The sequence below is a fragment of the Dromiciops gliroides genome, chromosome 1 (assembly GCF_019393635.1).
Source record: "Dromiciops gliroides isolate mDroGli1 chromosome 1, mDroGli1.pri, whole genome shotgun sequence".
Lineage (NCBI taxonomy): Eukaryota > Metazoa > Chordata > Mammalia > Microbiotheria > Microbiotheriidae > Dromiciops > Dromiciops gliroides.
This window is the reverse complement of record NC_057861.1, coordinates 439,968,280-439,990,686: the sequence shown is the minus strand read 5'-3', so window position 1 is coordinate 439,990,686 and position 22,407 is coordinate 439,968,280. Positions and strand designations below refer to the sequence as shown.

General features: G+C 38.5%; 1 protein-coding gene across 3 annotated transcripts in view; it reads right to left on the bottom strand.

The window, feature by feature from the left end:
• Positions 1-22,407, bottom strand: part of RASGRF2 (Ras protein specific guanine nucleotide releasing factor 2) — a 337,273-nt gene that overhangs the window by 152,260 nt on the left and 162,606 nt on the right. For 2 of the 3 annotated variants that reach the window (XM_043969989.1, XM_043969999.1), the window contains exons 13-15: positions 10,955-11,037; positions 4,794-5,042; positions 3,684-3,946 (exon numbers count right to left, since the gene is read on the bottom strand). In XM_043969989.1, the coding sequence (XP_043825924.1) occupies positions 3,684-3,946; positions 4,794-5,042; positions 10,955-11,037 (595 nt within the window). Of the gene's footprint in view, positions 1-3,557; positions 3,947-4,793; positions 5,043-10,954; positions 11,038-22,407 lie in introns of all 3 variants that reach the window. The other variant, XM_043969980.1, reaches the window with a different exon arrangement.

Sequence of the window (22,407 nt, the reverse complement as noted above, 5' to 3'; positions counted from 1 at the left end):
ACAAATATGTCATTTGAGGCTGATGATAACCCTTAATGGTAGGTAATATTATTATCTCTACTTTTCAGATGAGGAAACCAAGGTAGATAGAAGGTGATCGAATTGCCCAAGGTCACATAGCTAGTAAGTGTCTGATCCTGGATTTGAACTCGTGTCTTCCTGTCTTCAGGTCTAGTGTTCTATCCACTCTACCAATATGGAAGAGATCTATTCTGGAGGCAACACAACACTGAAAGTCTTAAGGGACTGATTTTCTATGCTGTACCGGTACTCATAGACTGTTATGAGACCTAGAGGAAGGTCCCTAGAATGCTGGCAGATAATATTATCCATAATCCAAATTATGGATAATTTACAAAAGAAGACATGGATAAAAATCACACAAAATAGAAGACATGGATGGGTTGCTACCTGTTTCAGTGGAAGGAGTAACCACCTCATTTAGATCAGAGTTGCATAAGAGGCAGGGAACTTTGGGAAGTGGATGGTAACTAAAAGATGTAGGCTATAACCTGTCTGCCAAAAAAAGACAAAATCACAAAAATGTTTTGCTTATGGACAGCACCCATCTTTATAGCAAAGATCCCATTTTCTCCAAATGTTAGAACTTCATTGTATATCTGAGTGTGATAAACAAAGGACTGGAATTAAATTCACTTAATTTATGTTAGGCCCTATATCAAATATTATTTTAGGCCTTTTATCAATCACTATTTTAAAATCATGAGATATCTAAAAACTTGGCACTTACAAAACATGCCCTCAATTTAATAGCCCTCTTTTTTATAAATTAGTGGAAAACCTCTGGGTTTCTACAACATTCTTTACTCTTTCACCATTCCTTGATCTCAGGTTATAAGGGATCAGTGCTATAAAGACCTATTAAATGTCCTTCACACTAATCTTGCCTTCTTTTACCCTTTGCACTTAAATGACTGAGGCAACCCTCAAAGGTCTTCCTATAGAAATTTACCCAGACCAGTTTCATTCTAGTTTGGTCTCTTTTAGTCTTCATCAGTGGTGTCAAACTCAATTAGAAATGGAGGGCCACTAAACCATACATAAGGATTCCCAGAGGCAGCATGACTTAGGAAACCACATATGAACATTATCTATGTTCCACTGTGTTTTTGTTTATCTTGTTCAATATTTCCCAGACATTTTAATCTGGTTCGAGTAGTACTTTGGAACGTTTTGGAGCAAAGTGGCTCACCAGCTGCATGTTTGACCCCTGGATCTATTTCAGATCTAGTTCCGAGCCCTGAGGCCTAGCATAGAATAGACTTCTGCTAATCCAAAAAGCCATAATTTCCTCTGGTTCATGACCACAGTCCAGAAACCTTTGTTAACCCATCACTGGAGAGCTTGGGCCCATCATGAGACAGGTACATGTTGTGAAGGGCTAAAATTCTAGCTAGTCTGTCTAAAATATCTAATGAGTGGTCGCCAATAAATTATAAGCATTAGCAAGAGTTAGACTTTTAAGCATTTATTAAGGAGAATAAGAATTTGGTAAAGGCCTACATTTATCTATTAAAGGGAGAGCACATTTCTAGCTCCCTTCTCCACCAGAGTCCTCAGGAAAGAGCGTGAGTCAAAGCGCCAGCCTCCCCTTTCTTCCTCCCACAAGCAAATGTCACTTCCTGACACCACAGAAAAGACTCATAGTCTTGCCCTCAGAGACCTTCACTTCATGGCAGAGCTTTTCTACAGTAAGTCTCCAGCAGGTGGCGTCACTCCAATCATTACAATGTTAAATATCACAAAATTGGACAGTTCTAATGAAAAAAAACTAAGAATGGTCCCAAGGGCACTTTAGCAAAATGAAGCAGGGAAAGGGATAACTAATACCAGACTATTTAAATGACTACTCTAGAACAAGGAGCACGTAGGAAGAATACAGTGGCTAAATTATTGTGATAGTTTTGTTTTTGTTTGTTTGTTTTTCCTTAAAAAATGAGTTGATGGTATTGCTATGGTCAAATTAAAATGTAGTCCCTGGGAGTGGAGGTACAATGAAGAGGAGGAAAGATTGCTTAGGTAGGAAATAGAAAAAAAAAACAAACACTTATACCTTGAGAAATAGAGATGGTTAAAGGAGTGGGAGCTCTTGATATTGCTGACCAAGGACTATATAAAAACAGCCACTTCATCACGGTGCACTGGTCAAAGAGAGTGTTTGCTGCAGGGGGTGGGAGGTGGACTATAAGCCCTGAATTCAGCATCCCAAGCTAAGAAGCTGATAAGCTCTGGGGGGAGGACTGATGATGTCTAGCATTCCCCAAACACCCCCAGCTCCAAAACTACAAATGGCTAGGTTCACTGTCATGATCTCATCCCTCCTCTTGACCATAATAAGTCTAAGAGCTGGAAAGAACTACCCATGTTGTCTGGTCATCCCATACTAAAGAGAACTTTAAGACGAGCTATGGGCTTGTCTCAGTCCTTCCCTCCCACCAACCAAGTTCCTTAAGCCCTGATCATGATGGGTTCCTGCAAGCATTTATAAAGTTGTGATCCAGCCCCTCATCCCCAGAAAAAAGTTCCTCATCACATAGCTCAGGCTTGTTGTTCATTAATGGGTTTTTAATTAACCTCCTCCACTCCTCCTCCTGAGTTGCTAACTTGTCATTTTAAAGGATTTTATGTTAAACAATATGTTACTTTTGACAATGACAACTGCTTTAGTTAAAACTCCATTAGGCACCTCACTGGGGAATTTATTTAAATGATCTGAACTAGAAAGTATAGGACTTAGGGGGTGAAGTGTAGGGGTGGGGGACAGGGAAAGAGGAATGAGCTTTTATTAGAGTACAATTGCTTTCAATGTGGATACTTCATTTAATCTCTCATTCAATTTTCATCATTTATCTATTATACTGAAAAAATGTAGTTTGTGATAGTCTATAAACCCAGAAATTTAGAGCTAGAGAGGACTGGAAAGATTGTCTAATCAATTTCCTCATTTCTCAGATGAGAAAACAGAGGCCCAGAGAGATTTTCCTGACACTGTATAGTTAGTCTTTTCACAAAGACAAACAACAAAGGATGTTTTACTGAGGGGAAAAAATAAAGGTGAAACTTAAGACTTTCCCCCCTGCACTCCTAGTTTTATATGGAATCATGCCATAGGGTTTTAAATCTCCCCCAAAGCAAATTTTGCGGCTAGTCTTAAGAGGTTAGAGCTAAGAATTAGAAATTGATGTTACAAGATGAAAAGAGATGAGAAGCCACCAAAACATAAGAGTGTGACAAGGTCCACAGCCCCTTCCTTAGCCCATTCGAATTACATCATTCAAAAAAACACCTTAAAAAAACCCCACTGACAATTAAATCCATTTTTACTAGAGAGGACATGGGGAGAGTTGGCCCTGTTTACCTCTTTACTCCCCTCCCATGAGGACCAAATGAGGACTACAGTATTTTTTCTCCTCTATAGCCATTGTATTCCTTCTATGCGGAGGTAGGAAAAGTATAGAGAATGGGCACTAAGGTTCCAAGAGGGATGGATAACAGTTGACTAGGGCTGTTCAGAACACGTGGCAGCCAAGTAATACCTCTTCGAATATTTCGTCTTAGCTTGTTACACAGATCCATGCGGGGGTTATCTAAATTCTCTTCTAGAGATCCGGGACTTTGTTCTGGAGAAGAAGGGCCTCTGCTAAGATCCAATGGTACTTTACCAGTGTGGGGCGGTGGGGATGTAGCAGGGCTATAAGTCGATGTGGGACCACCAGTCGTAGAAGAAGCAGACAGGTCTAGGGCTCCAATTTTTGAGTTCAGGGGGGAAGTCAATGACAGCTTCCTGGCTCTGACAGGCGAAGAAGTTCTGGATACAGCCAATGGGGGTGGGGAAGAGAATTTCCGACACAGATGTGGTGACTTCCCATCTGCCAAGTGTTCACCTCGATTGTTCTGACTAGTAGCAAAAAACAATTCCAGAGACCTGAAAGTAAAAGCAGGTTTTAGCCAAGTTAAAAATGAATTTTTGGAATGTCATTCACGAGTATTCACTCTACATATAAAAGCTATGATACAAGAATATCACATTTATGTTTCATAGTTTTCAAATCCCATCCAAGTACTGTTTGTATGTCCTATCTCCAAAAACCCTTAATGACACTTTGCAGATTCTATCTAATCAACTCCCCAGAAATAATAATGTCATAATAATAACTAGCATTTATAGAGTGTTTACTATGTGTCAGACACTTTGCTGCACTTTGCAGCACTTTACAAATATCTCATTTTAGGGCAGCTAGGTGGCGCAGTAGATAAAGCACTGGCCCTGGATTCAGGAGGACCTGAGTTCAAATTCGGCCTCAGACATTTGACACTTACTAGCTGTGTGACCCTGGGCAAGTCACTTAACCCTCATTGCCCCATGAAAAACAAAACAAAACAAAACAAACAGAAAACAAATATCTCATTTTATCCTCATAACAACTCTTGGATGTAGGTACTATTATTATGCCCATTTTACAGAGGAGGAAACTGAGGCAGGGGTTAAGTGACTTCTCCAGGGTCACACAGTTATTGTCCAAGGTCAGATTTGATATGAGATCTTCCTGACTCCAGGTGTAGTGGTCTATCCACTGTGCCACCTAGCTGCCCTTAGGAGACAAGAAGACATAAATTAAGTATTTAACTTCCAAACATACAGAACTAATAGGCAACCCTGAACCCTTAGACCTCTGGAGGAGGAACTCTGAACAATATCTATTAAGCTCCCTGTCCCACCCCATTCCTTTTGTGACTTGAAGGACAGTCACGACATAAAATTCTAAGCGTACCTAACAGGGATAGATGTGAAGGGTCTCTTGTATATGTCAGACAACTTCTCCAGGACCACTGCTGCTGTGGTGAAGATACGGTAAGTATGCAGAAAGGTGTTGAGAAAGTCAATACTGAGAAAACGCAAGTCTGTCAACCTCTCCAAGAGCCTTTCCACACTGGCATAGCGAATCTGGGGCACTTTGCAGGAGTTTAATGTTTTGCTGAAACAGATATCTTTATCATCTCTGTGAAGACGGGCATCAGACCTGCATAATTGATCAGGAAGAAGATTTCAACAAAACCACACTCAGGCAGATAATCTAATTCTCTGGAAAAAGATCCCAGTTTGGGTGTTTGGGGTTTTTTTTTACTTCACCATGATTCCACCTAGTGTTTCTGCTGGAACATATAAAAGAGGCAGGGACATGTATGTTCACACATACATACATACAGAACCACACACCTCCTGTTCCAAAATTCTTGGTGCAGCTCTAAGCTTTATAAAGGACAAGGACTTTGGGGACACCTTATATATACACAACAAAAACATGATATTGGAAGAAAAAAATTCATTTAAATTATTTTGGCTTAGTATCTTTATGGTCACTGATAAACACAGCAACCTAAAATCTGTGATTTCACCACTTTTCAAGTCTAGGAAGAAAAGCCACACTTCCTTGTCTGTAGTAGGACCAGCAGCCATCGGTGATCAATTTCACTCCAAAAATCAATAGCTTGCTTTTGGAGGTACATGTCTTATATCTCTGGGTACATATCTCATATCTCTGGGGGTACTGTTCAGAATGGGGGCTACAATTTTTAAAGGATCCAGAAGATCTTAGAAAAATATGTAAAGACTTGCATGACATAATGAAGAACAAAATTATCAGAACCAAAAGTACATTGTATACAGTAACAACAATATTGTTTTATGAATGACTTTGACTATTTTAATTCTGGCTATTATAAATACCCAAATTAATTATAAAGGACATAAGAAAAAAGATGCAATCTGCATCCAGAGAAAGAACTGATAAATGGAAGTATGTATAGAATAATTTTACACATATGTGTATATATACATATATGTGTATATGTGTGTGTATATACACACACCTATTTGTGTGTAATAGTGACCATCTCTAGGGTGGGGGGAGAGAGGAGAAAAATAAAAAAAGAAATTTATATGATAACTTTATTATGTATTTAGAAGGAACAGCAAGTTGCACATAAATATTTTCAGTTTCATGTGTAATCTTTTAAAAATTATACTATGTTATGGAAATGCCATTTTTGTTCCATAAATTAAAAATAAAATAAATAAATATGAAAAAAGATTCCAGATGAGTTATCCTTTGCAAAGTGAACATTTAGCAATTTACTTTGTTAATGTTAATTTTTATAGCATTTCTACTCATAAAAATACAGAATTGAAATGTTTCTTTGTAACTGGTGCCTGAGTACTATGTCATTTCCAAAATCATTATTGCTGCATCAGTTAATTACTTTCTTCTGTCCTCTGCCTCTTTCACCAGAACATTTCTCCCCTGGCATAACCCCTCTATCTTGGAGACAGCTTCAGTACTTTCCACTGCAGCATCACCCAGAGAAAACAGGACGTCAACAGATGCAACACCAAAAATTAGACTTAACACGAAATTTAGTCTATATCAAAAAAAGTTTAAATTTTGAGATCAACACTAGGATACCACTTTAAAGGACACTGTCACCTACTAAATGTGAATGCTTCTATTCCTCACATCATGCTTTTGTAGCCTAAACACCATTCTGATATCTGTATCTTTTAACTGAAATTAGATTACTTGAAACACCAAAAGGGGGAAAATATATCAACCAAGATGAAATGAAAATATGACTAATTACAACACTCTCCTTCAAAATCCTGCTTACATTTTCATTTTAAATGAAGCAAATTTCAATATTGTGAAATTATTTAATTTCATTTTCTTGAACTGAACAGCAGTTCAAAGTTATTATTTCCCAAGACAAGCCCCAAATCCATAAAATTTATTTGACTAAAACTCCTACAACAATAACAACTTTTTTTTAAGGGTCTTAATGGCACGATTTTTTTAAAGCTAGTGTTAACACTGAATTTTGGAAGGGGGTGTTGTTTTTTCAATCATATAGTATTGTTTTTCAGTGACATATAAAAATAGTTTTCAACATTTGTTTTTATAAGATTTTGAGTTCTCAATTTTTCTCCCTTCCTCCATTCACTTCCCCCTCCCCAAGACAGAAAGCAATCTGATATAGGTTTTATATATATATATATATAATCACATTAAACATATTTCCACATTAGTCATGTTTAAACACTGAGTTTTAAAAAAAGAAAGCAAATCTTGTCAAGGTGATATCATAATAGTAACAAAATCTACCTAACATAGGAGGAAAACAAATACCTATACACAGAGTATGATGGGGGCAGCTAGGGGCTACAGTGGATAGACTACAAGGCTTGGAGTCAGGAGGACCTGAGTTCAAATCCAGAACTTACAAGCTGTGTGACCCTGGGCAAATGGCTTAACCCTCTTTGCCTCAGTTTCCTCATCTGTTAAATTAGTTGGAGAAGGAAATGGCAAACTACTCCTGAGAAAACCCCAAATGAGGTAATGAAGAGTCAGACATGACTGAACAACATTGTGTGATGACTATTCACATTTACATAGTAGTTTACAAAGTACCTTCCTCCCCAAAGCCCTAGGTTTGTGCAACTATTATTCTCTTTTTGCAGATGAGGCAACAGGCTCATAGAGTCATAGAATCATACATAGCTTTAGACTTGAAAGAGATCTTAGAGGCCACCAAGTCCAATCCTTTCATTTTGTAGATGAGGAAAATGAAGCCCAGAAAGGTTAACCCACTTGTACAAAGTTAATAAGTGTCTGAGTCAGGATTTTAAACCTAGGTCTTTCTGACTCAAGTCTTGTGTTGTATCCACTCATTACTCCAGGAGGCCTCCACAGTAACAGCGCTAAATGTCAGAGCTGGGATTTGAATTAGGTCTTCTGAATCCAAGTTCAGAATTCTTTCTACTATCTCTCTCACACACAGACACACACACACACAGACACACACACACACACACACACACACCTCTTTTCATGTATACATGGTAATATCTAAGTCTTCCAGAATAAGACAGTCCATAGTTCATGTACAAGAGCTAAGAGCAGAATGGGCCTATTGAGAAAGTAGTCACTACTGGGATGAGACATTATCCTTTTATGCACAAACCCATTCCATTCAATGTGGTGAAAAATGAGATCGCTGAGGTTAAAAATGAAGGCAGGCTATCTGGAACTTCCAGGGGGAAGAGAAGAAGTTTCTAGATGTTCATTCTGAGATATCTATGTCTATAGATATCTCTATATCTCTCTATGTGATAGATGTATGTTGAGACAGAATGAGCTACAGTGAGAGAAAGTATCTTGTCTATTGTGTCAAACTGTACGACAAAAACTGAAAAATTTAACAGATACTCAAGGTGCTCTGATGCCATTATGTCAAACAAGGGAAACACCCAGACAAGCTGAGTTTTTTCAGTGTTTTTCTAGGTTTTTATTCAGCCAATCAGTTGGTCAATTAGCATTTTCTATGTGCCAGGTCCTGTTCTGGGAGACACAGTTTGTGGCTATTTTAGTATAAAGTGAAGATTTGTTATTATCAATGAACAAGAATAAAAGTCATACTTGCACCATTCCCAACTTTTATAGGGTTAGAATAGGTGTATGAGAGGCATAGTGGTCCAAGCCGGGAAGACCTAGGTTCGTATCCTCTCTCTGACAACTTCTACAATGCTCCCAGACAATTCTGCATAATCATAAATCGAAGATAAGATGCCAACCTGAACTGGTAGAGGGAGTTTGCTCATGCAGGAGTTCCCTATACCAAGGAAATCACAGCTCTAGTGCCTACCCCTATCTAGAATTCAACAACTAGAATGGGTAAAAAGAGCTTCCTCACCTGGAGTCCTTTACGACACTAAAATTACAAGTCCAGCACCCTCAATACTTATAAGTAACAGGTAACAATTCTGAAGCAGGATGGCATCTCATGGTTTCTAACCATTGAGAAAATATTTTTAACCCAAAACAAAATTAGTCCACATCCATTGATGAGGTATTAAATTAGGCAGCCCAAGACAGAAATCTGAAGTTCATTCAACTTTGGGCAAAAGGTTCATCTGTTTTCTCCCCTTTAAATCTGGTGAGTGTAATAATATATCCAACTATGACTTTTCACTTTTAATTTTTTATTCCATAGTTATTTTTAAAGTTAGCCTTTTTGCATTTTTAAACCAAATTAGTAAAAGCATAGAAAATATAGTGCTGAAGGAATCTGCAGCTGTTAATACTGGTTGCTAATCAGGTTTTCTTAAGATTAAAATCAAACCATTTCAATACTACCAATTAGGTGCTCATCTGTAATTAAAGTAATATGGATTTTTTTCTCTAGTGTTTGTATACTTGTATTATATACTTTGGTTTTTATCTGATATGGTGTTTATTAAATATTATGATTCATCACTGGGATGGTGTTTAACTGAAGTTAATTCTTACAAATGTAGAAAAGCAAGGGATACCAGAGGAATCCTATGTTCATTATTTTTAACTTCATGAAGAAATTATTGCTTTTCCAACCTCAAAATAAAGCTTTCTTTCAAGGGAAAATGTAGATTTTTAAAAATCTGAAGAAGAAAAGCATCTTTCAAATAGCTGTTACTACCTGGACACAGTTACTTGTATTGGATGTTATCCATAATCAATCAATCAACAAACATTTAAGTGCCTACTATGTACCAGGAACTGTGCTAAGTGCTTTTGTTCCATAAACTATGGGAGAAAGGAAGATAAGATCTCTCAATACCACCACATGGGTTTTTCTCTGAAGTGGGACACAGTTGATCATACTTTATTAGCTCAGGGCCCCTGAGATCTCTTTTTATATGTAGAGCTATAATCTCTATAGCTACCAAAATATTTCAAAATTAACTCTTGAAGATGAAAAAGAAACCAATGGCAAGCAGTAGCAAAACTTTAATCAGAAGGCAAAGAATCTATAAAATTTTCCAACTTTCTCTGCAATCACTTGAAATCTAGATTTTGCTTTGGTAGTATGTTAGAAACCAAATCAGGAATGGAGAGTGGAGGCTGGGCGAATGGCTCTAACTAACTGTAATGGGCTGAGAAACACTGAACAAATAATCTCTTAGTACACTATAGACAGTGGGAAGAAGGAAATGTGTTTAGGGATTAAGTCATTCTGACTTTCTTCAAAATTGATACTGATCTGGAGGCATATTGATTATAATTAGCATAGTTTGCAAGGGTTGCTAAAACAAAACAAGTAAACCCTTGCTTTTTCTTGTCTGTAAACACTGGCCAGTGTTGGCTCTCATGATTATCTCTTTTCAGATAAAGCTATAGATTTACCAAAATTGAAGGTAAATTCAAAAGTGGGCAATGCAATCAAGAGTCAACGATACCTTTGCAGAATTTTTCTAATAAATATTTATGATAGATGAGTATCTATCACTGTTTCCCCACAACTTAGAGGAAGGTCAAGGTTAGTCCCATCCCTCTCCACTTCTCCCTACATGGGTCAGGTCCACCTTCCTTTCCTCCTGCCAATGGGGATTAGTTTTCCCTAAAAGGAGACAAATCAGGTACCCAGAGGCTGATTGGCCTGTTTCCCTTGTGCAGCGTCTTGTTCACCTGCTCCTAAAAAGTCCCAAACATGTGGAATCAGGCCTTTCTAGCTTGGTGAATTTATAAGCACCATTTGAATCACCAGATCCTACCCTGCTGAGTAGAATTGCTTCCAACATGGAGACAAGGGGAACTATGCCCAGAAAAGTTAAGTATTACTCTATCCTTATAGAATAATCTTGCTGTTATGATAAAATAACCCTTCTTTTGCTAATTGTTCAATGACTTGTGTTGACTTCATCTGGTCCCAAGATCAAATCTGATCTAAGAGATTGTTGATGCTGGACCTGCCTCTGGCAATGGAAATCATTCATAAAAACGAAAACACTGCATAACACCAGCTAGATGACATAAATCTCTGCTACTGCTATTCTAGCAGCCACACCCTGTCCCACAGTTTGGCCTTGGTTAAAAAAATGATTGAAGAAAAAGGCTGCACTTACTTAATCATATGTGGCACAGTCACTTTGGAATTTTCTTCAAATACTATTGTCATTAAGCCATTGCACCGAATGTTGTCGACACACTGTGAAAATTGAAAACAAGAACACAAAAACACAGTAATTACAACTCAATGCAAATGTAGGCTAATGAACACTGCCCATGTTTCTAGGGTCCTGGGTTTTCAGAAATCAAGGGACCCAAAATACTGCTTGTGGGGCAGCTAGATGGTGCAGTGGATAGAGCACCGAACCTGGAGTCAGGAGGACCTGAGTTCAAATGCAGCCTCAGACACTTAACACTTACTAGCTGTGTGACTCTGGGCAAGTCACTTAATCCCAATTGCCTCACCAAAAAAAAAAATACTACTTGTGATAGTGAAATAGCAAGGGAATTGGAGTCAGAGGACCTGGATTCAAATCCAACCTGTGTCATACTATGTGACCCTAGACAAATCACTTTCTAAGCCTCAGTTTCCTCAGCTATAAAATGATAAAGTTATAAGATAGTCTATACTATCCAGTTTTACTGCTCTGATATTATATCCCTTTAAGCAGTCACCAAACACTGAAAAGCTGGTGGGAATTAAGCAAACCACACTGACTTCATCTTGTGACTCAATTGTGGAGCTAGCTTAGTTCCTTTCTATTCAATTATGGGTCTAGCCCAGTTTCTCTCACATGAGAAAACTTTATTCAATTTTGGCAATTGTGAGAAAACGTTATTGCACTGTTTGAACCTTGCCCTGTGTGGCTGGAAAGCAGGACCACCTCTACTTACAGCTTAGAGACCCTTAATGAAGGACCTTTATTATGCTGACCAGAAACCCAGTCAGATCCACAGATTGATGCAAGGAGTTTTCTCACAATTACACACCTCAAGCAATCCATATGTCTTATCTGAAAACTGGTCTTGTACTAATTAATCAGTTGTTGCTTCCATGTTCCTTTGATTGAATAAAGACAATTGGGGAGAATGGGATACCCCTTTTTTCTGATTTCAGGGAAGTGTACCTGTTCACTCTCCCCCTTCCAACTTGGAAAATCACTCGTTCTTTCTCCAATTAGAAATCAGATGACCTAATTTTATATCCTGGTTAATTGTTTTAACTAATTGGTCTTATTTGATTAGTTGTTTTTAATGTATAAAAAAAAATCTGTCTTCCCCTGTATCTGGGGTTCTAGTACCAAAGCTGACGAAGACCTGGAGCTGATGTGGTATGCAATTGGTATGCATTACTTTTGCGTGGGGGGGGGTAGGGGGGGGCAATGAGGGTTAAGTGACTTGCCCAGGGTCACACAGCTAGTGTCAAGTGTCTGAGGCTGGATTTGAACTCAGGTCCTCCTGAATCCAAGGCCAGTGCTTTATCCACCACACCACCTAGCTGCCCCTGGTATGCATTACTTGATAAATAGATATTCTCAGAAGCTTGAACTTTTGTTTCCTCAGTCATTTCATCTTTCACCCACCATACCTTCCACAGTTGTTGTGAGGATCAATGAGATGATAACTGTAAAGCCAAAATTGAGTACAGTGCCTGGTACTTATTGATGTTATATAAATGTTAGCTATTTTTATTGTTATTATTATTTCAGCACAGGAGAAGTTAAATTCATTAACTGCCACTCACCTCCTTTTGAATTGTCCGATGTTGCCACCAGGTGGTTGTCCTGAGTGATTAGGTCAAGTTTCCTTTCCCTTATGGTATCAACATTTTAATGCACCAGAAGCCATTTGCCTATTTCTTGCTTTCCCTTTGATAACCAATAAATGCCATCAAATGTTATTTGATCTCTTTATCCGGTTCTTTTATTGGTTCCAGAACAATAAAATGTAACTTTACTCTGAGAACTTCCTACAATGGTGAGTAGGGCCAAAGGGGAATGGATGTATATAACCTGCCCAGGAACTAAGGCTGAGTTAATTAGATCATGATTCATGATTCATGATTCTACAATTTGGGAGGAGGAAGAAGGAGGGGGTGCCAGGGTACAAGTGCTATAGCCAGGTTTCATGGAGAAGGAAAAGAGCTGAGACTTGAGCTAAGTCCTGAAGAAAGAGAGATTCCATGAAACACAGATAAAGAGGAAGTGTGTTCCATGCATAAAGGATGGCAAGAGATTGGTACGTGTGGGGAACATTCAGAAGGCCAATTTTGCTGGACCACATAATAAAGGGAGGACAAGAATAACGTATGATGAGGCCAGGTTATAGACTTTTAACAGTAAAATGCACAGATTATGTTTTGTCCTAAAAACCAGAGTGAGCCAATGAAATTGATTGATTAATGGGTGACATGCTCAGATCTGTGCTAAAGGAAATTACTTTGAAAGTTGTATGGAAGATGGGTCAGACTGGGGAAAATGCTTGATGTAGGGAGCTAATTAGGAGGCAGTAATCTGGTGAAAATTGAAGAGGATGTGAACTATGGTGGTGACTTTATGAGCAAACAGAAGGAGGATTATGTAACAAATGTTGTGGGGATAGAAATGGCAAGATTTGGCAACTGACCAGAAATATGGGATGAGTAGTGGGGAGTCAAGGATAATAACAAGGTGATAAACCTGGGATATTCAGTTTGGAATGTCTAAATAGGTAACTGGTGATATACATGACTGAGGCTCAGGAGAAAGACTGAGGCTGGAGATATATATATATATATATATATATATATATATATATATATACACACACATACATACATCTCTTTTTGTGAATCATCTACACAGGGATGATAATTAAATCCACAGGAGGCACTAAGAGAGTATACAGAGAGAAGAGGCCCCAGGAGAAAGCCTTGGGAAATGATATGGATGATGAAGTAGGAAAGAAGAGGGAGAGAAGGAAAGGTGAGTTAAGTAGAAGAGCCAGGAGAAAACCGTGTCATAAGAATCCACAGAGGAGAGAATATCCAGGAGGAAAAGGTGATCAAGAGTCAAACAGGCTAGAGGCAGCTAGAAGGCATAGTGGATAGAGTGTTGGGCCTGGAGTCAAGAAGACCTGAGATCAAATCCAGCCTCTGATCCTTATAAGCTATGTGACCCTGAGCAAGTCATCTAACCTGTGTTTGTCTCAGTTTCATCAACTGTAAAATGTGGATAGCAACAGCCCCTACGTTGCAGGGTTGTTGTGAGGAGCAAATTATTTATACCCACATACACACATTTTAAATGCTTAGAGGTAGTGCTTATTCCTTTCCCTTCCCCCTAGATGTCAAGAAGAATGAAAAATATGAAAAGACCTTGAGATTTATCAAATAAGACATCATTTGTAACCAGAGAGAGAGCTATTGCATTTGAGTGACAAGAATCAGAAGCTAGAATGAATAGGGTTGAAGAGAGAGAGGAGAGAAAAGGCCAAGGAAACTGTAAACATAGAGAGTTTTCTAAAAGTTTCACTAAGAAAAGGAGAAAATCTATAGAATAATAATTTGAGGGGATAGTAGGATCTAGTAAAGTTCTTTTAAGAATGGGGAGACCAGGGGCAGCTAGGTGGCACAGTGGATAGAGCACCGGCCCTGGTGTCAGGAAGACGTGAGTTCAAATCTGGTCTGACACTTGACGCTTACTAGCTGTGTGACCCTGGGCAAGTCACTTAACCCTCATTCACCTGAAAAAAAAATGGGGAGACCGGTATGTTTGTAGACATTACAGAAGAAACCAATGAGAAAGGAGAAGTAGAGTTTGAAGACTGGCAGGAAAGGTTGGGAATATCATAGTTTTGTGAATGGGCTGTCATTCTTATTTCTGGTATAGGCAATGGATTTTCTTTTAAACCACAGGGTCACTCCTTTATAAAAATCATTAGCTTCTAAGTGATGGGGAAAACCATGAACATAACCAGATTCCCAATTCAATTTAGATATCAGGCCAATGGTGTCAAAATTACTCACTAAATTCATGAGAATTCCCATGTCTTTTAAAGCTGTTTTCTTTTACACGTCTATGGTTAATGTCTAAATTGTTCTCGACCAATTGACTTCACACTGCATCAGTTCATGCAGGGTCTTCCCGAGGATTTATAAGTGCTTCATATTTGTAGTTTCTTGTATCACAACAGTACTCCATTACATTAGTATAGGACAACGTATTCAGTCAGTCCCTAATAGCCATCTACTTTGCATTTCTGGCTATTAAAATATGTTTGCTATTATAAATAGTTTTGTACACATGGACCTTTCCCTCTGTAGTTCAGGGGTATATGCCTAGTAGTAGGACTGCAGGATTTGATGACTTTTTTAATAATTCCAAACTGGTTGCCACAGTGGTTGGAACAATTCATAGATCCACTAGCCTTGAGAGTAACTGTCTTTTCATGCACCCTTTCAATATTCATCATTTTCATCTTTGTAAATCTAAGCTGTTTCCATTTCTATTTTTGTTTTAAGAATTTGGAGCATATAACTATAGAGAATAGTTTGTATTTCCTGTTATAAAAAACTGCTTTTAGATAGATAGATAGATAGATAGATAGATAGATAGATAGATAGATAGATAGATAGATATTGTAAAGAATTAATTGTTATTTGAGGTTTTTATGCCTCGGTGCACACTGGCCTGGGGCTCCGCAAACCGCAAGGTTCTCCACCCACTGGTTGTAGCCATTGCCATGGTGCTGGCACCTCACGTCATCACCACTCGCCTACGCCTACATGGGCCTGGCAAAATTATAATGATTGGAAGCCTAGTGAGGGTAGTCATGTGACTGTCAGAGCGGCCATCCCATTGGCTGGGGCTGTGTGGGGTTTTTCTGGGATTGGGGGAGGAGAATTGGGCATTCTAACTGGGCGCTGGAAGGCGATAGGAGTTCTGCTGTGTATTCTCAGCTGATTCCAGGTGGTGGTATCTTTTAAGGTTGTATAATTTCCCTTTCCCCATTTTATTTCCTTTCCCTTGATCCTACTGATCCTGTTTGTGTTTGTTTTTTTTTAAGTTCGTTCTTGTTAAAATTAGTCCTGTTCTGTTTTAAGGGAAGCTGCCGGTCTCCTTCCGTGCCCCAATATTGCAGTGAGCCACTTAGCTAACACTCCCCAATTAAAAATTGGTCCCTAATATATATCTATCTATATATCTATATATCTATATATCTATATATCTATCTATATATATATATATATATATATATAGAGAGAGAGAGAGAGAGAGAGAGAGAGAGAGAGAGAGAGAGAGAGAGAAGAAAGAGAAAGACTGGCTCTTGCCATTTATATATGCCAAGACTGAATTACATGAATTAAAATTGTGCTTGAAAATAATTTATTGCTTATTATTTTAGTAAGCAACTTACTCAAGTATCATACTTTAATACCAATCATGTGGAAGCCCTTTTTAAAGAAAAGAAATCGATTAAAAAAAAATTTAAGTTCCAGTTTCGTGTATGAACTTCTTTATAAGCCTGAAATATTTTAAACCACCTAGGTCTCACTTTCTGAAGCTACAAATTTTTAGAATCTAAAACAGCATGAATGATTAATTACACCTTCAAGTACTACTTGAGGCCATAATTAACCATTGACATCACCAACATAACATATAAGTAGTTAATGGTTCCCAAACATAATTTTTTTTCTATCAACTATTTATAGGTACAAAATTTGAGGCTGAAAATTTGACCACTTAAAAAAAAACCCATTGCATTAATTTCATGTTCCAATGCTTACCCAGGCTCACTATCATGCTTAAAGGTTTATAGCTCAAGTCTCTGTATAATTAGAGGTTCTTAACTAAAAAGATAGAAGTTCACCTTTAAGCCTCCCTACTTTTGTGGAAATGTCACACACATGCATGGTATTTGGCCAATTGTAGAGCCTATTAAAAAGCTTCCCTCAAAACACCAGGGAAGGTTACACTATAAGACAGAAAAGGGGAACAAACAAAAACATCTCATCACTGATTTTCTTCCCAATTCCTCTCCTAGAAATGATCAGAAAATAAAGATTTTGTCCATTCTAAGTACGTTAGTGAAGGACTTTAAGCACATTTCGCTTTATTATTTCATCTTACCTTGCCTCAGAAATATTTAATTTCTGATGGTACTTTGAAGCCACATCTGTATAGAAAATGAACTGGCCACAGCATCATAAATACTGGATTTCTGGTAGACCTTACCAGCAATTAAACATTCTACCTGGCTAACTCTACAGAAAACAACTGGATTCAATCAATTTTACCATTTGATTGATTCTACAGATGTCCAGTCATTTTAGTCTTATAAACAGGGACTTTGAAATAGATGCTTTTAAATGCCCTACTCACCAACAATTAGCAACTGGCTCCCCTAATCAAATCAAGCAACAACTATTTGCCATCCCTATTAGACAAATAGGACAGCTAGGTGGCTCAGTGGATAGAACACTGGACATCGAGTCTAGACGACCTGAGTTCAAATCTGGTCTCAGACATTTACTAGCTGTTTGACCCTGGGCAAGGCACTATATGCCTTAACCTACTGGAAGAAATGGCAAACTACTCCAGTATCTTTGCTAAGAAAACCACACAGACAGTACTATCATGCTATGGTCCATGGGGGTCACAAAGAGTCGGACAAGATTGAACAAGTGAACAGCAATAGCAATTACAGACAAAAATCTATGGTGGGCATTATGCATGGTTCCTGCCTTCATGAGTTCATAATATAAGTAGGAGTGCTAAAAATGATAATTTTAGCCATAATTCACATTAACCAATCAATCAGCCTGTATTAAGTGCCTACAATATGCCAGGAACTATGCTAAGTGCTAGGGATACAAAAAAGAGGCAGAAGACAGTCCTTGTACTCAAGGAGCTCACAATTTAATAAGGGAGTCAACATGCAAACAAATATATACAATGCAAAATGTGTAAAATACACATGTATATATATGTATATATGTGTGTATGTATATCACATATATCTATCTTGCTTTGCATATATTATCTAGATGATATGATCATTATCTTTGTATGTGGATAGATATATAGCTCTGTTCTTTATATATCTATCTATAAATGTAGAGAGAGAAATTATTATTTCTCTCATATTAATAAGCAATTATTATTGGGGAGAGCCAGGATTTTTTCCCTTGACATTTCCTCATTCTCTAATAGGTCAAATCAACATCTGGAGAACAGGGCTGATAATGAGATTGGATTTAACATTCTCGTCAGTCTTGTTCAGACCTCACCCCACTGGGGAAGCCCACTGTGTCCTCCTCCATATTGGATAGAGGTGGGTAGATCCTTTGACTAGATTGTGTCCACCTGTCGGGAACACTCACTCTTCCAAAGGCATATACACATCAAGAGGCTGCGATGATAAGTCTTTGGTTCACAAGAAATGGCCAAATCACCATCCTTTTATTAATTATTCACCAGACATAATTAACAAAATGACTGATTACCCAGAAATTATATCTCTTGAACTTTTCATTCATTACACTATCTAGCTATCCATATGATAGATATGAAATAATTAACAGAGGGAAGGCATTAGAATTAGGAAAGATTGAAGAAGTCTTCCAGTAAAAGACGGGATTTTAGCTGGGACTAAAGGAAGTCAGGGAAATCAGGTGGAGTTCAGGAGAGAAGGCATTCTAGGAATGGGGTGAAGTCAGAGAAAATGCCCAGAGATGAGAGATAAGAGTGCCTATCTAGTTTGTGGAACGGGCAGGAAGCCAGTGTTACTGGATCAAAGAGTATCTATTGGGGAGTAAGGTGTGAGAAGACTGGAAAGGTGGTTGGGGGGGTATGAGGGGCTTTGAATGCCAAACAGAGTATTTTGTATTTGATCCTAGAGGCAGTAGGGAGCCACTGGAGTTTATTGAGTAGGAGGTAACATGGTAGAACCTTCACTTTAAGAAAATCACTTTGGTAGCTGAATGGAGGATTGGAGTGGGCAAAGACTCAAGGCAGGCAGACCCACCAGCTGCTATTGCAATAGTCCAGGTGTGAGGTGATGAGTACCTTCACCAAAGAGGTGGTAGTGTCAGAGGAGAAAAGAGGGCATATTTGAGAGGTGTTGCAAAGGTAAAACTTGTCCTTTTGAGCTGCCATATCTTCCAGAAACACTGGACCCAGAGTATGCAAGAGGCCCTGAATGTGTCAAGGATGAAGTCCTATACCACAAAGCTGACATAATTTGTTGTTTGTATCCCAAACTGGACTTCCTGTGCGTCCTTGGGAATCAAGTCAGGTACCAGTCAGTCTACACTAGGCTGAGAAACTGTTTGTGCAGCTGGGACCCCTGTAGATAAGCAAACTATTCTACCTTCATAGTCTAGTTGTTGTCAAGGGAAAAGAATGCTGCTTTTGCCATCTTAATTATTCATGATTTGGGGGCAGCTAGGTGGCTCAGTGGATAAAGCACTGGCACTGGGTTCAGGAGGACCTGAGTTCAAATCCGGCCTCAGATGCTTGACACTTACTAGCTGTGTAACCCTGGGCAAGTCACTTAACCCTAATTGCCTCACCAAAAAAAAAAAAAATTTTAATTATTCATGATTTCCTCTCTCCTGCCACTCCCATTTAGGTGGAAATTTCTATTTCTCCTCTTCTCTTTGTTGCAACTTCATAAATATGCAAGCTTCTGTTTGAATTATGAACTCTTTGCCCTGCTTTTGGGTTCCACATGCATATTCGTTTCTCTTGTAATAAATCTAGTTACAATGCAAAATCTCACGTACTTGTGATTTTGTTTTTGGTTAAAATAAGTTAATGGTTTTCTCAGTATGGGGAGATATGGAAATGTTTGTAGTTTGTGCCAGTAGACAGAGAGAGATTGAAAATACTGGAAGAGTCTGGATGAAGAAGGAGGCAATCAGTTGAAGATCACATGAACAAATAAATAGAGGGATTAGCCTTGTAAGGAGTACATGAGATGGGTGAAGGAAGGAGGCAGAAGTCATCCGAGTAATAAGAGATTAGGAAGATGGGAGAAAAAGGAGCTCATGCTGAATAGCCTTGATTTTTTCTGCAAAATATGAGGCAAGCTTTTCAGCTGAGAGAGTGGGGTGGGGGAATTACCCTAATACCCCTAAAAGTAATAGGAACCACTTCTCTGAGGACCCAACCTGCTAGTGCCAGTGCAAAATGGACAAGTAAGCCTGGGAGTGTGTTACCAGTTATAGTCATATAGTTCCTTTCTATTCCTTCGTAGGTTGACTCCCAAATATTTTATATAATCTATAGTTATTTTGAATACAGTTGCTCTTTCTAGTTGACCCTACTGGGGTTTTGTTGGCAATATACAAAAAGGCTTATGATTTCTCTGGTTTTATTTTGTGACCTGAGCAAGGGCCAGGGTACATTACACTTCAGGCACCCTCATTAAGCTTGTATCCTGGACCGAGACCAACCACCTCCTGCCTCATTACCAGGCTTCTGGGTGCCCAAGTTTGCTCCAAGTTAGGTCCCAGCCATAACAGTTCCCTAGCCTGGAATATACCACCATCTCCTTCTATTTATCACAAGGTCAGCTTCAAGATGTTATCTTTCCAGAAAGGCTTCTAGTATTCCCCCATTATAGATGTTAGCTTTTGGTTTTAGAATTTAAATATTAAGTGTTGACATTATGGTATTAGTATGGTTCACCTCGGACACATACTGGCTGTGTAAGCCTAGACAAGTCTCTTAACCTCACAGTTCCATAGACAACTCTTTAACACTAGAGCAGTGGTGAACAAATTGTGGCCTATGACCTATAGGACAAATCCAGTCCTCCTCCTGTTTTTGTATGTTCCTCATATTTTAAATATAAAAAACCATTTATTTACGAATGCGAAAAAGAGTCTTGTTGGCAATATAAAAACAGAGAGGGGGCCAGTCTCCAGTCTGCTAACCACGACACTGGATGGTTTCAGGGCAAAGCTGACCTGTATTGTGAGTAGAAGTGTCCTTACACAGGAGTTATCTATTTCAATAAAATAACAGGTCCAGTTCCTATCCCGATTATTTCATTGTTTAAGGTAACTTTAAGCATCCTTTTAAACTCATTTAATGATGTTTAGTTTTACTGCTGACTGTTTTAAAGTCTGGATTGATACCCTTGCTTTTCTTAACTCCCCTGACACAAAATAAAATTCTGTTCCAGCTCCTTGTTTTAATTGTATGAATCTTTATATTTCAAGTGTGCTTTTTGGAAGCAGCACATAATGTTGAATTCTGCTTTCCAATCCATCTACTAACCTTCTTTTGTTTTATGGGTGACTTCATCCCATTTATATTCATAGTTATTACTTGTTTTTTTTGGACGGGACAATGAGGGTTAAGTGACTTGCCCAGGGTCACACAGCTAGTAAGTGTCAAGTGTCTGAGGCTGGATTTTGAACTCATGGCCTCCTGAATCCAGGGCTGGTTCTTTATCTACTGCCCCCCAATTACTATTAATTGTGAAATTTCTTCCATTGTATCCTCTCATACTCTTCCTTCTCTTTTCATCTTACTCCAATTCTGTTCCAGCTTGTTTTGTCAAAAAGATTTACTAGTTGTATCTATCAGGTAATTCAAGCCTTGATAAAGAAGTCGACTAAAACTCACAGTTTGGCCATGCAAGACTGCTGTTCTGGATTCCCTATCCCATGCTTCCTTTCCCAGGGTAACTCCCTTTTCCAGTTCTGAAATCCATCTTCCAGAAGGACCCATCTCAGCACTATCACTATTGACCGGGCTAGGCTGACAGGCACATTCGAAGCAGTAAGAGAATGTTCTCAAACTAGGTTCTAATATCATGTCCATTTCTTGGTCTTAATGTTGTTATTACCGTAATTATAAATATGAAATTCACTGGGATAGCTACATGTCCTCCTTCCACCACCCTGTCTTAATAATTAGGCAGCAGGATTATAGACAATAAAAGGGTTAATGAACCACTACTTGACAGTAAATTTCGTGTCTTCTCTAAACATTTTACCTCCCCCATGCCTAGCCTAGTATAAACAGTATACAGTAGGTACTTAATAAATGTTTGTTGAATGAGCAAATGAAATGAATGGATAAAGAATCAAACAGGGGGCCGCTAGGTGGCATAGTGGATAAAACACTGGCCCTGGATTCAGGAGGACCTGAGTTCAAATCTGACCTCAGACACTTGACACTTACTAGCTGTGTGACTCTGGGCAAGTCACTTAACCCAATTGCCTTACCAAAAAAAAAAAAAAAAAAAAAGAATCAAACAGGAGAGGTAGTAGAACTATAAAAAGCCAAGTTTTGATTCCTTTGTCTAGTCCTAAAGGGACTAGTTTCACTGCCAGCCATTCACCATGTTGCTTAAGCTTTTAAGAAATGGAGGTACATCAGGATTAATCAAGCAGCATACACTTTTGCCATCTCCTTAATAGCTTCTACTCACTAAACAACAAAATATCTGGGAGACTCAGTCTATTTCATTTTTTACTTAAACTTTTTTTGGTATGTAAAAACACTTTGAGCCCTTCCCTAGAAATGCTGCTGGAATATTTAGCAATATTAATGCCTTTTCTGTCTTT